The sequence below is a fragment of the Ranitomeya imitator genome, chromosome 1 (assembly GCF_032444005.1).
Source record: "Ranitomeya imitator isolate aRanImi1 chromosome 1, aRanImi1.pri, whole genome shotgun sequence".
Taxonomy (NCBI): domain Eukaryota; kingdom Metazoa; phylum Chordata; class Amphibia; order Anura; family Dendrobatidae; genus Ranitomeya; species Ranitomeya imitator.
The window spans coordinates 750,919,037-750,934,171 of record NC_091282.1 but is presented as its reverse complement, the minus strand read 5'-3'; the positions used below and the strand labels follow the sequence as shown (position 1 = coordinate 750,934,171).

General features: G+C 46.9%; 1 protein-coding gene across 2 annotated transcripts in view; it reads right to left on the bottom strand.

Moving 5' to 3' along the window:
• Window positions 1-2,032: 2,032 nt before the first annotated feature.
• Window positions 2,033-15,135, bottom strand: part of XRCC3 (X-ray repair cross complementing 3) — a 51,588-nt gene continuing 38,485 nt past the window's right edge. For both annotated transcript variants that reach the window (XM_069734507.1, XM_069734516.1), the window contains exons 6-8: window positions 4,020-4,232; window positions 2,825-2,871; window positions 2,033-2,481 (exon numbers count right to left, since the gene is read on the bottom strand). In XM_069734507.1, coding sequence (XP_069590608.1) covers window positions 2,265-2,481; window positions 2,825-2,871; window positions 4,020-4,232 — 477 coding nt within the window. In that variant the 3' untranslated portion in view covers window positions 2,033-2,264. The remainder of the gene's footprint in view (window positions 2,482-2,824; window positions 2,872-4,019; window positions 4,233-15,135) is intronic.

The following is a 15,135-nucleotide window of genomic DNA, read 5'->3' as shown; positions in this document are numbered from 1 at the left end:
CCATCTTTGAGCAGAAACTTAGACATTTTACATCTCCATTATGTGCAGAATAATCCAGGTACATCCCGCACACCGTAAGGCCAGGCTCACACCAATGTATCTCACGGTCCGTATACACTGCAGTGCCCGGACTGACCGGTTGTTACGGCCTACATATGTGTCTATGGGTTGAAGGTCAGGAGGCTTGCGGTCAGTCTGGGCATTGTACTCTGTGTATGGACTGCAAGTCGCACCCATCTGAACCCAAAATAATACAAAATTAGGTCGTTTTCCATTATCAGGAGGTCACAGACTGATTTTTTTTTGGAGCTCCTAGGTGCTGCCACCTTACAACACTAAATTAACAAGGTGATTGATGGTGATTTTCTGGAACTTTTGCACCATGAGGCCACATCTAAGAGAAGTAGGTGTTACCTGCTGACCAAAGTCCCAAACCTTTGTGTGAACATAAGCGAAGTTCACAGGTTGCCTATCTGATGTGGATTTTTCTACAGCAAAATGCACACATTACATGCAGACTTGGTGCAGATTTTCTTTGTCGTTACAAAGGGTAATAGCTGCGCTGATTCTGTATGAAGGACTTAAATCTCCGCACTACAGGTCAGTGTCCATGAGTAGACGACATTCCTTCAAAAAGAACCTGAAGACCCACCTCTTCCGACAAGCCTACAACCTGCAATAACCACCGATCGACTAAACCACTGCACGACCAGCTCTATCCTCATCTACTGTATTCTCACCCATCCCTTGTAGACTGTGAGCCCTCGCGGGCAGGGTCCTCTCTCCTCCTGTACCAGTTGTGACTTGTATTGTTCAAGATTATTGTACTTGTTTTTATTATGTATAGCCCTCCTCACATGTAAAGCGCCATGGAATAAATGGCGCTATAATAATTTGTGGGGATCTAATGCATAGCGCTGCTGCTGCTGAAGATTTGTGCAATGAAAATAAACACCAACTATCCAATGCATGAAAAAACATCTGTGTGACCATAACCCAAAGGATTTTAGGATACAACAAAAATTGCTGGGGATTGTGCACATGGAAAAATGAGAATCCAAATCTGCACCAAAGTGTTTTGTGGGGAAGTGTGGTGGATTTCATACCGATGTCACCCTTTGCATTAATTATTATCAGTCAATGGTCCTGTGAAGCCCACACATGCACCTACATCTGGTGACTACACCATTGGGGTATGTGCACACGGGGTCTTTATGCAGAGTTTTCAGAGCACAAACAGTGACCTTCCCAAAGTTTTTAAGAACTTCCAGTTTTCAAGGAGAATTTGTAAACTTTCCATTTAGTTTGTACATCAAACTATCCTCTTTTAGAAATTAAAAAAAAAAATCCTGTGGGCACATACACTAAGTGTGCATTCAGATGACGGTATAAATCGGACCGAATGTCACAGACAATATAAAGGAACATTTTCTAAGGTTAAATTATACAAAGAACATTTGCCATGATAGTAATACCCCTTTATAAAGCCAGGAGGTAGTAAAGCTCAATGGATGCTTGTTCCTCTGAGAACATGTTTCCATATCACCTATCTAGTGGTTTTAGCAGTTTGAGGGTCAGATGTGGCGATCGACTCCCTTTAAATAGGACCTGTCATGTGTCATAAATCTGTGATATTTATATGTGATGTAAATGTCGCTGTTCTCCTGAATTCGGCGCTGTTTTTCTTTTATTTCTGCGCCTCTCCTTTCCTGAAATACGGCCTCCTCTTCCCTGTATATAAATCTAGTCTTGTTGTACAAGTGGGTGTGGTCCTTAAATTGTGGCTCATGCCCAGTTCGTTAACAAAACTAAATTTCTATACAGGGAAGAAAAGGTCATATCTCTGGGATGGAAAGACACAGGATCAAAAGAAAACCAACGCCGGATTCAGAACAGCGGTATTTACGCCAAGAAAAAAAATTACAGATTTTCCTCAAATAACAGATTTTATTAAAAAGAATATATACTTTAATTTTTTTTTTTTTTTTGTAACTTTTATCGTTGTCTTGAATTAATGAAAAAAACAACTGGATTAAAGTTATGTAAGTATTTATTACAAAACAAAGTGCATATATGGGGAAAAAGTGCAGCTGGTAGGAGGCCAAATCTAAATCCTGCATTATCTCTCCTAATATAATCGTCCTCCAACATCTACAGCCAGAGGTCTAACGGGGGTGAGGTTGATTATTGGGGGCATACGCCCCATTTCATGGGATTTTCTCTTGCATTTTACACTTTCTTTACCAGGTCAGAGCATGAACCGTTCACGAAACATCAATTCCCTTGACTCCTTCCAGGTCTACTGTGTAGTAACAAGTGGAGGGTGGAATATGAGGTGCAAAAACAACTTCCATATTCCGTAAAATCCCTCCTGTATGGGGTGGAGGCGCCGTCATCTGTGTCCGGGAGACCATAAGCCTCATCAATAGCTGGTTGGACCAGGAGATGCCCAGTGCCGGCTGTACTTTTTTATCCTGTAGCCTGTACAAAAAAATAAATGGTCTGAATTGCAATCTCATTCACTTGTGACATTCTGCAACGTGACATCGGCATATTGAAATCTTTGGCCACTTAATCAACGTTGCGGCCATGGTCACCATGTAGCAAATTATACAAATTTATCACCGATTCCTCGTGGTAATGAAATCGTTAAATCAGGATACAATTAATCGCCAGTATGGGGGGGGGGGGGAGGGACCAGCGTCACCCCCAATCCTCTCCATGCTGCACGGCCAGGAGGAAGCAAATGGAGCAGGTGATTGTGCATGCGTCACAGTGCCCCCAAATCAAACACCACGGCACTGACGTATGTAGGAAGTCTTACCCCAAATTACTCAGGACTGAGTCCATCTCCTTCATGGTGTCCGTCACCTGGTGAACAGGAGTAGAGATTTTATTATATGAAATAAGGCCCTTGACTGCCCCCAGGTCTACTGGACCATACCTAGATCAGGACTAGACCACCAATGGTCATGTATTAAAAGGAAAACTTCTGTAACAGTCTGCATTCCGGGGTTATAGTTTGACTAGGCTCAGTAAGACAACAGTTGATCCGAAATATGGACTGATTAAAGCCTTACTGAGACGCCGGCCGCAAGGACGTTTGAGAACATCCTCACAAACACAGAGGCGGCTGTCGGAGATGGCTAGACTCTTCATAGAGAAGGCAGAAATGGTTTAATACCACCTCTGTCTTCCTCATCGCCATATACACACACTGAATGAGCATTGCTTATAGGAACCGCACTTCCTCCTCCTCCTGTCCCTGCAATGTGTTTCCTGAAGGTCGAGAGGGAGCAGGAGCTACCAGGTCACCAGTAAAGGCAGAAATTCTACTGTACCCGAGACCAAGTTACAGGGGAAAACGGCTATTAAAAAAAATTGTGATGTTGAAATGTCCACAAAGATCTTTTATAACTTTATGGGGGGGGGGGGAGGGGGGGAGGAACACAACGTGTGTAGTAACAAAAAGCAATAAAAACCATCCACCTCTCGTGTCTCCCCTTTTCCTCATAGTTTGTAAGCTTGCGAGCCGGGCCCTCATTCCTCTTGGTATCTATTTTGAACTGTGATTTCTGTTATGCTGTAATGTCTATTGTCTGTACAAATCCCCTCTATAATTTGTAAAGCGCTGCAGAATATGTTGGCGCTATATAAATAAAATTATTATTATTATTATTATTATTATTAAAAACAAAGGAAAAAAAATCCTCCACCAGTCTCATCCTCTGAAAAAAAACAAAAAACATACGCAAGATATATAAAAATAATTGAAAGAGGAATGAGATTTAGAACAGATTTGAGTAAGTTTGTGAAGTTAAAAAAAAATTTTGGGAAAAAAACGTATTTCCTTTTTATTTCCCTTTCCTTACTGATATTGCCAAAAATATAACCTAAAAAAATTAAGCCCCGCGAATCAATGAGAAACCGGCTTCAATTATTTTGATTAAAAGAGATAAAAATAAAATAAAATGAGATGATCGGTCCCGTACTGGTGAGATGGGGAGCCATTGTCACACCTGATTGATGCAGACTACAGGGGCCGTGAAGCTGCTGCTCAGATGATGGAGTTTGGCCCCGAGCGACTGCAGATGTTTTGCTTTAAGGGCGGCGTCCTTGGCTGTAAATTCATAACGGAACAAGGCAGCGATGGAATCTATGACGATCAGGCGGACGTGACCACGGCGGAGCAGGATGGGAAGCTTTTTAGTGATGCAGTCAGTAAACGTGTCCTAAAGACAAAGAAGAAACAAGTGAATTGAGGAAGATTTCTTAATTCTTATTGGAACCAATCACAAAAAATGGGACTGTATGGAAAAACAAAACGTGCCTAAACACCAACAGGCAGGTAACTACAACTTACCTGCCTGTTGTACTCGGCGCCTTTCTTTTCTGGCACAATGCAGTCACAGACCGCTCCTGCCAGGGATTCCGCTGCCTCTGCTGACGCGACGGGTCATCATCTTGTTGGAAGGTGATCCTCTGTTCCAATCTCAAATCACTGACAAACAGAATTTGCCCAAGAATATCCCTGGATTTTGCACCATCCATCTTCCCCTCTACTTGGACTATTTTCCATGTCCTGACTGCCAAAAAACATCCCAACAGAATGATGCTGCCACGATCATGTTTCACTGTGGGGATGGTGTTCTTGGGGAGATAAGCTTTGTTGGTTTGGCACCAGACATAGCGTTTACCTTGGTGGCCAAAAAGTTCAATTTTGGTCTCTGCCCACAGCACCTTCCTCCCTACATTTGGGGAGTCTCTCACATGTCTTTTGGCAAACACAAAACAAGCGTTACAATTTGTGTGTGCAAGTAAAGGCTTTCATCTGCCCACTTTTCCATTAAGGTTGCCTCTATGGGGTGTATAGCTAATTGTGGTTGTATGGTCAGATACTCCAGTCTCTGCTTGGGAACTCTGCAGCTCTTTAAGGCTTACATTTGGTCTCTGTGCTGCCTCTCTGAATAATGCCCTCTTCGCTCAGGCTGAGCGTTTTGGTGGCTGGCCCACTCTTTGCAGTTTTCTTGTGATACCATGTTCTTTCCATTTGATGATAATGGACTTGATGGTGCTGCGGGGGATCGTCAGGGATTGGATTATTTTTTGCATAACACAACCCTGACTTGTACTTCTCAACAACATTGTCCCCTGACTTGTTTGGACTTGATCTTCATGGTGTTGTTTGGAGATCTCCTTAGTCTTCATGGTGTTGTCTGGAGATTTCTCCTACGCCTCATTGGGGGACACAGGACCATGGGTGTTATGCTGCTGCCACTAGGAGGACACTAAGTTAACACATAAAGAATAGCTCCTCCCCTGCAGTATACACCCTCCTGCTGGCTCTAAGTGAACCAGTTCTTGCTTAGTGTCTGTAGGAGGCACTTGGGTCTGCTTTCAGACCCCACCGCTTTTATTTTTATTCTATTTTTTCCCTTAACAGATCGAATGGGGGCGACGGACCCTTTCTAAGTTCCAATCTCCCCTGAACCATCAACAGGCAAGTACGTGGAGCGTTCCTCCCGTATCCTTTCCTGCAACGTTGGATGCCAGCCCTGAGCTCACCTTAAGGGCGACGGTTCCTTCGCGTTCCGATCTCCCCCCTCCATAGCAGGCGACCACATGGAGTAGCCCTCCATCTACCTCTCCTGGAGCCGAGCCAGGTGCATAGCCGGACATATTATGTATGGCATCCGTGCAGCCCCCCTCTGCATCACCACTGATGAAGCGGATGATGCAAGGCGGCAGAAGCTCTCCACCCCCTCCCTGTCTATGGCGACGGTGGATTGAGCACCGGCCCACTGCATCTACCGTGAGTACACTGTGTGGGGCCAAGGCGCTGGGGGGGGGGGGGAAGTCCTGGTCCCCGGGGTATGGACGGTCCGCACTAGCAGGGCATAAAGCCTGGGTCCGTGGGTAGTCCGCAGCGTGGCTTTTTTATGAAGGAGCGTGGCTCAGGATGGCACTAATAGCAGTCGCGACGCCGCAGGCCACAACCGCAAGTTTTTCAAATTTAGTCCCCGGCTTTTCTCCTTCATACAGGCCGGAGTTCTTGGCCACGCCCAACGGCAATTACCGACGCCCATCTTTTCCAGCTCTTCTCGTTCCCTGAGAAGCGCTCTCAGAGATCTCGGCTGCCATCTTGGTACACCCACAGCGCTGATCCTGCAGCGCTGATCCAGCTCTCCTAATCTCTGGATACCGATCTACGGCCTTCAGGACCATACATTGCGGACCTCCCCTTGGGACTCAAGACACAGGACCTGGGTAAGCTGCAGATATATAGCTTAACCCTTCCCCTGCTAGTAAGCGCTCTCCTCAAGGCTACTATGTCTCAATCAACAGCAATAGTGGTTGGATACTAGTAAAACTTAGCTTTTATTAAATACTAAAATAAAACATGGACTAATACATACAAAATAACAAAGAAAAAGGACCAGGGACCTGTGATTAAATGTGCCCTTAACCTAACACAGAAAGGGGAAGAAAAAGAGACGTAGACACACAGCAATTAAAAATTGACTGTACTAATAGTCTCAATATAGTCAATAGAGACTGACAGGGGTAGCAAATAATTCAAAGAAATAGGGATGCCATTAACTATGCATACCTCTCAATGATCTATTGCTGCAATAATGTGGTGGCCCATGTACATCATTGGGGACAATGTCCACGTAATGAATAGCGCAGACAACACCATAGACAGAGAGTCTAGCCTTTAAAGACCCCTATTATTGTGCAAATATTGCTACAGAGCGCACAGAACGCCACCACCCGTTACTTTTGCCAAAGTACACCGGGTTATAGTACCAGTCAATAAACAAGCAGCACGTCACTAATGCCTCAGAAAAAAATATAAATACATAGTGCACTAAACCACATGTAAAACGGAACCATGTATCCTCATTGCTATGCTAATGAGCGTTCCAAATGTGGCCAGTGTGTTCCTTATACCTTTTTGCATGGAAGCAGCATCCTCTCTGGGTGCTCCCTTAGCTAATGTATACATGCAGAATGCACAACCAGGTGCCGCCCACTGCTGCGGGCAAATCTCACCACACATACAGCCCACTGCTGTGGGTACATCTCACCAGAGTCTGACGGTATGCTCTGCCATGGTGGAGACATTCAATGTGGTGGGGTAATAGTGAGGCTGTGACGTAAGACAGCGTCTCCCGACGCGTTTCATCCTACCGGAATCATCAGGGGAGTAGCAGGGTATGACTAAGCCGCCTTATCGATCTCCCTCACTCCTGTGTAATTTAAATGCTCGGACCTCTAGCGCGTCCAGAAAACTCCTGGCGTGTGACGCGTCTGGGGTCATGTGAAGTACTTCCGGTGTGGTAGGTTGCTCGTCTGGTATGCTTGGAACGCAAGCAGGGCACGCAGGTGGAACGCTCAGTTCCCCTGAAGTGCGCATGCGGCGTAAACCAGATCAATGGCTAGCCCGTCACCGTACCAATAATGTGGGACATGTTATCCAAGTAGATGAACATGAAAATCCCGGATAGGGCTGCACCCCATGCGGGTGTAGAAATGTATATAAGCAAACGCCCCTTATGGACTCAGCCCTACAATAGGGCGGATACTTAAAAATAAGCACCGACCCATTCCCAAAGTGGCATGATACAGAATTAACCCATACCAATAATAAAATGACAACAAATCAGGGAATAACATGGCCTGAGGTGAAAAGACCTCTAATGGGCAAGGAAGAGAGGTAGATTTTTATACAAAAAAACGTATTAAATAAAACAGAGAAAGGAGAAAAATGGCTGTGAATTCATTTACTTAGACGCGACACCACAGACCTATATTCTAATGAGAAACAGAGAGTGCAGGGGATGTGCAGGGGAACCTGCAGACCCTATAGGGAACAAAACCTATTTTCTATCTGTGCCCTGCCTGTCGTGGAGGTTGGCACCCTAGAAGAGGAATACGCAGAGAAAAGGCGCCCCCACTCAACGGAGGCTGTCCCTAACTGCATAACCCTATCTTGTCCCTAAATAGTGCATGGGAGATAGGAAAGTAGATATACAAGCAGTACATAGTATTGAACATACTTCTGGGGGGGTCATCTCACCCTACCAACTGAGCAGCTGCCTAACGAGGGGGTTGGCACCCTAAATACCTGCGCAATGGCGCCCCCACTCCACGGTGGCTATCCCTCATCGAAAGTCCCTTGATCTCCAAGGTGTGATGTACAGATGGGGAAGTGGTGTGGATTCTATAGAAAACAACTATAGGGTTGTAACTCATTCATGCCTGCTGGCTGCACAGTTCTAAGGGTGAATAACCACCTGCTCTCTTTTTGCAGGATTAATTTGTCCCAGTCCCCTCCCCTTGCTGGGGGGATTATTTTATCAATGCCGATAAAGGATTCACAGGGCAGAAGACAATGGAATCAAAATGTCCCTTTGTCCAGGATCTAAGAAAAGATTGGTCGCAATCTCCCCCGGTAGATCCTCCGGTATCACACCTGGCTACTAAATCTATTTTATCCTCTTCGGAGGGCGCCTCTATTAAAAACCCAACCGATCGTCAGATCAACAATATGGCGCGTTCAGCCTTTGAAGCCCCAGCAGCCGCACTCTTCCCATCTTTTGCTGCTACGTGGGTGGCTAAGGCTATGACCCACTGGGCTGAGGTCTTGTCTGCAGCGGTGCAGGATACCGACCTCCGCCCCGAGATAGCAGACCTCTCTACTCAGATAGCCAGAGCTGGAGATTCTGTAGTTACCGCATTCTTGGACGCTGCTAACTGTGCTTCGCAAGCAGCAGCAAACGCCGTCACCATCAGAAGGTCCTTACGGCTCAGGGACTGGCATGCGGATTCGGCTTCCAAAAAGTCATTGACATCTCTTCCATATCAGAGCGGTTGCCTTTTTGGTGAAAAGCTCGACCAATTAATTTCCGACGCCACTGGAGGGAAGGGTAAATTTCTTCCATAACAGAGACCCTTTCGGAACCAGCAGCAGGCTCAGTCCCGATTTTTTTGCTTCAACTCAAATTGGTCTTCTACTTCCACATCTTCCGGACCTGGCTGTGCACAACGTAGGGATAGAGGTCCTCAGACCTCTTACAAACCTTCCCCCTTTTGGAGAGGCAGGCCTAGGCAGTCAGGGTCCAAAGGGTCCAGACCGGGCAGGTCTCCCACACAATGACTCCCTGCAGTATCCGGAGGACACCCTCAAAGTAGGCGGCCGCCTGCTTTCCTTCAGCGACGCGTGGCTCTCGGTCGTTCACGACGAATGGGTCCACGACCTAGTGTTCTCCGGATACAAGATAGAATTCTACTCTCTTCCACCAAATCGCTTTTTCCTGTCTTCTCCTCCCAGGGCAAAGGCATCACAGTTCTTCCAGGCCATAAGCTCTCTAAAAGAAGACGGGGTTATTATCCCGGTTCCTCAAAGCGAAAGGTTTCAAGGTTTTTATTCAAACCTGTTCATTGTTCCATATAAGGACGTACAGAACGGCCCATACTGGACCTAAAACTGCTGAACAAGTTTGTCAGGGTGCAATGGTTCCGGATGGAATCGCTTTGTTCTGTCATTGCCTGCATGGAGAAAGGCGAGTTCCTGGCGTCCATAGACATCCAGGACACGTACCTCCACATTCCTACCTTCTCACCTAAGGTTTCTTCGCTTCGCAGTCCAGGAAAATCACTTTCAATTTGCTGCTCTGCCCTGCGGCCTCGCTACCGCTCCCAGGGTATTCACCAAGGTCATGGCGGCCACCGTGGCCATCCTCCATACCCGAGGTGTGGTGGTGTTACCGTATCTAGACGATAGCCTAATCAAAGGCCCCTCTTTCCGCACCTGCAAGGAGGTCGTGACCATCACAATAGATACTCTTTCTCGCCTGGGTTGGAAGATAAACTTCAAAAAATCTTCCCCAGTACCGGCTCAGCGAATTTCCTTTCTAGGAATGATACTGGACTCGTTCCAGGGAATGGTACTTCTTCCCCCGGAAAAGATCTCAGCCTTACAACGGGAAGCTCAGAAGTTCTCCCAACCTCATTCTCACTCTCTACGTTTCAGTATGGGAGTCCTCGGCAGGATGGTAGCAGCTACGGAGGCGGTCCCATTCGCTCAACTACAACTCCGCCCCTTACAACATGCTCTCCTGGATGTGTGGGACAGGAACCCGTCCTCTCTCGATCGTCGTTTCCTCCTTCCCCAGCGAGTCAGACAGTCTCTAAGGTGGTGGACTTTGAAGTCCTCCCTGAATCAAGGGAAGTCTTTTCTCCCAGTACATTGGCTAGTTGTAACAACAGATGCTAGTCTTCTGGGCTGGGGAGCAGTGTTCCACCATCACGCTGCTCAGGGCTGCTGGTCTCTTCAGGAAGCACGCCTGCCCATCAACATCCTTGAAATACGGGCAATCAGGTTGGCTCTTCTCCAATTCCATCCCTTCCTGGTGGGTCGTCCCATCAGGATTGAGTCCGCAATGCCACGGCAGTGGCATACATCAACCGGCAGGGGGGAACACGCAGCAAGGCAGCAATGACCGAGGTAGGCCACATTCTCCGCTGGGCCGAGGAAAACCGCTCAATGATCTCAGCGGTTCACATCCCGAGAGTGGAAAATTGGGAAGCAGACTTCCTCAGCCGTCAAGGTCTCGACTCCAGAGAGTGGTCTCTCCATCCAGAGATCTTCCACCAGGTCTGCTGTCGTTGGGGAACCCCGGACGTGGATCTGATGGCCTCACGGCTAAATTCCAAGGTTCCCAACTTCATAGCTCGGTCCCACGAGCCGGCAGCCATCGGGGCAGATGCACTCGTTCACTCGTGGCATCAGTTCCAGCTTCCGTACATATTTCCCCCGCTTCCTTTACTGCCGAGAGTCATCAAGAAGATCAGAGCGGAGGGGATACCAGTAATCTTGATTGCGCCAGATTGGCCGCGCAGGGCCTGGTACGCTGAACTAGTTCAACTAGTCGCCGATGTCCCCTGGAGATTACCGAATCGCACAGACTTGTCGTCCCAGGGCCCCATTTACCACCAGAACTCCAAGGCCCTTTGTTTGACGGCATGGCCGTTGAGTCCTGGGTGCTAACACAGGCAGGCTTCTCTCAGAAAGTCATTTCTACCATGATCAGTGCTAGAAAGCCTACGTCTATGCGTATATATCATCGCATTTAGTAACATAGTAACATAGTTAGTAAGGCCGAAAAAAAAAATACATTTGTCCATCCAGTTCAGCCTATATTCCATCATAATAAATCCCCAGATCTACGTCCTTCTACAGAACCTAATAAATGTATGTTACGATATTGTTTTGCTCCAGGAAGACATCCAGGCCTCTCTTGAACCCCTCGACTGAGTTCGCCATCACCACCTCCTCAGGCAAGCAATTCCAGATTCTCACTGCCCTAACAGTAAAGAATCCTCTTCTATGTTGGTGGAAAAACCTTCTCTCCTCCAGACGCAAAGAATGCCCCCTTGTGCCCGTCACCTTTCTTGGTATAAACAGATCCTCAGCGAGATATTTGTATTGTCCCCTTATATACTTATACATGGTTATTAGATCGCCCCTCAGTCGTTTTTTTTCTAGACTAAATAATCCTAATTTCGCTAATCTATCTGGGTATTGTAGTTCTCCCATCCCCTTTATTAATTTTGTTGCCCTCCTTTGTACTCTCTGTAGTTTGGAAGACCCTCTTCGCATGGTGCAAGGACCGAGGACGCACTCCTCTTGAATTTTCCATTCCTTCCATCCTCGAATTCCATCAGTCGGGTTTGGACTTAGGTCTCGCCCTTATTCTCTCAAAGGGCAGATTTCAGCCTTGTCAGTCCTGTTCCAACGTAGAATTGCCAACAAATTACAGGTGAAGACGTTCATTCAGGGAATCTCCCATGTGGTGCCGCCCTATAAGATGCCTTTGGAACCATGGGACCTTAATTTGGTCCTCGGAGTCTTGCAGGAGGCACCTTTTGAACCTCTGCAGGACATTCCCCTGTCTTTTCTGTCATGGAAAGTTGCCTTCCTGGTTGCGGTCACGTCCACCTGATGAGTCTCAGAGCTGGCGGCTTTGTCTTGTCAAGTTCCTTTCCTCATTTTTCATCAGGATAAGGTGGCTTTGAGAACATCCCAGTCTTTTCTACCGAAAGTTGTCTCATCTTTCCACCTCAATGAGGAAATGGTCTTGCCTTCACTTTGCCCGGCACCAGTACATTGCACCGAGAAGGCTCTTTACACACTGGACTTGGTGAGAGCTCTTAGGAGATACGTCTCGAGGACGGTGTCTTTCCGCAGGTCAGATGCCCTGTTTGTGCTCCCTGAAGGACCAAGGAAAGGGCTAGCCGCTTCCAAAGCTACGATAGCCAAGTGGATTCGTTCAGCTATCCAGGAGTCCTACCAAGTCAGAGATTAAGGCTCATTCTATTCGGTCAGTGGGTGCGTTTTGGGCCATCCGGCACCAGGCGTCAGCAGCACAAGTCTGCAGAGCTGCGACTTGGTCCAGCCTGCATACGTTTACGAAACATTACCATGTCCATTCTCAGGCCTCGGCAGATGCGTCTGTCACGATATGGTATGAAATATCATAAGTAGTTCCCTTGCTAGCCTGCGTGGGCTAAGCCCCCCTTCTTGGAGTGATGCTGCAACAGTTTGTAGCTTCAAATTCCTGGCTTTCAACTCCCAAATTCCCCATCACCCCTCGCCAAAGGTATTTACGACTGGCATTTCCTGCAGTGTAAACTCTTTTCCAGCAAGAACTGGATTCTAAGTCGCTTGAATGCAGGGAAGTTCTTTGTTCTGTGTTTGTGAGATATTAGGCACACCGTTTACATTACGAATACGAAAATATATATTGTTAGAGTCCATCGGAGGATCTATACATCGCTCGAAACACGGGCTTCTAACTCCATCTGGTAAAGAAGTAGGGTTTTCTCGGTAAATATGTATCCCAGATAGGACATATTTGATATCATTAGAATGCCCACGTTAATCCGAGATGAATGATGGGTTTGTTATGACTATGACATGTTTTGTAGCGAAGTTCTAGAAATTAGAGAAAATAGTTTAAAGTTTAGTTAGACTGAAGAGGTAGGAGGGACGAGGTGATCCAACCCCTTTCTGGGATGTTACAGGCTGAAGTTATAACTGTCTGCTCAGATCCCCAGCTCATTCTTCTTCTTCTTCCTGCTTGCTTGCTTGCTTCTTCTCCTGGAAGAGCCCTGCGCACGTCCAATGAGCTGGGACGTATGGTTGCCTGCCATGCTTTGAACATGTGAGTGTTACCTTTTCTCATTTAATCCCTGTTTATTTCATAATTACCCTTGTACATATTTGCAATTGTCTCATTTGTAACATCTTTATAAAATATTTTTGATAAAGCACTGCCTAATTTTTATGGGATATAATATTATATGTTAGTTCATTCTCTATGCTCTAAAAACCGTACCCTAAGTCTTCTGAAGGGAAATACGCTACTGTTCTGTTGGGTTAGCTTTGGACCCGTTTAATCGAAGCTGGTGGCAGCGATAGTGTGCTGACTGTTGGATTATGGGTAAGATGAGCGTCCTTTGATAGGGGTCAATGGATATTTCCCTATTACACCATGTTTGGTAGAATTTCAGCTTGTGGGGAATAGGTCACTGATATCCATGCAAAGAGGTTGTGTTGCCCTTAGTGTTTAGCCCTATTATGGGATGTTACGAGTTATAATGGATGTTGGTTATCTTGGACTATATGCCTATTAGGTACGCTTACCTTCTCAGTCCGGTATTTTAGATGTGCTGCTCTTTCTTCACATGAGTTTCTGTTTGGACCTTTTTTCATGTCTGTTTTGTACATATGTGTTATATTTTTATATATTGCATATTCATTAATAAAGTACTTTTAAATGTTCACCTGAGTGGGACATATACTCCTTTTGTGGTCTTGTGTAGGATTTCTGTTGGATTATGTTGTAGCGACTGCGGCGTTGATAATTATTGTTCCTGCCTGAGTGGGAGTAGTTTATCGCGTCGCTGCAGCGTGCCCAATAGCCAGTACATAGCAGGCAGCCTGTCGGGCGACCAATTACCCAGGGTGCAGTACCTAATCTGACCTGAGAGTAAGGGGGGGGCCAGAGACCTGCAAGTGTTAAGTGGAACTGTAAGCGGGATATACATAAATCCCTGCAGTTTGTGGTATATTGAAAAGCAGTGGGATACCTAAAATAAGCCCCTGCTGGAAACTAAGAGGTCAATAGCCTTGTGGGTGTTTTTCATCACATTGTTAGCAGTGGAGGGATAACTAAGATAAGCCCCCCTGCACATGTGATAGCCGTCTGTTGGCCTAAAGTCACCCCGACCCGTGACGTAGGGGTGACGGTCACAGTGTGAATCGTGACAAATTGGGGGCAGCGGTCAGGGGAATCCTGACAAATTGGTGGCAAGGCGGTGGGATATTAGAGCATTAGTGATTTGGTTTGAGCAATCATTCCTCTCACTAAAAACTTGCAGAAAGTTCTTGCGAGGACTCTGCGCAAATAAGTTTGGAGAACGAACTCAGTGTTTTTTAGTTGTGAGACAATTGTGTACTGGTAATTATCCCCTCCCTTTCTCTTCGTTTTTCTATCCTATCTTTTATTTGGCAACCATGGTTGTGCGGGGAGAAACCTTCTATGAGCAGCAGACGAGAGACACCCTTATTGCCTTATGCAAGTCACAGCACATTGACTTTGCGGGCAAAAACAAAGCCCAACTGGTCGAAGTTCTGGTGCAATGGGAAGCCGACCAAGCCAGGCCACAGAGCCCAGAGGCCGCAGAAGCCAGCACAAGCGAACATGGTGCTGCAGCAGAGGTCCAACCACTGAATACGGGCCCTACTGGCAACTAGGCGGGCGCAGACCTCCTCCTGCAGCTGGCTCTGCATCAAGGCTCCGCAGATGACCTAGAGAGACGTCTGCAGCTGATCCAGCAATACCAGGAGCGAGCCGAGCGAGAGGCCCAGGCCCAGCGAGCCGAGCGGGAGGCTGAGAGAGCCGAGCGGGAGGCTGAGAGAGCCGAGTGCCAAGCCCAGCGAGAACATGAACTGGAGATGCTCCGGCAGGGGGGGATGCCCTCCACCGCCCAGAGACGTGAGCCCAGCAGCGCTCAGATACCTAAGCCCCGGCCCGATCACTTTTCTGTTATGGAGAAGGACGG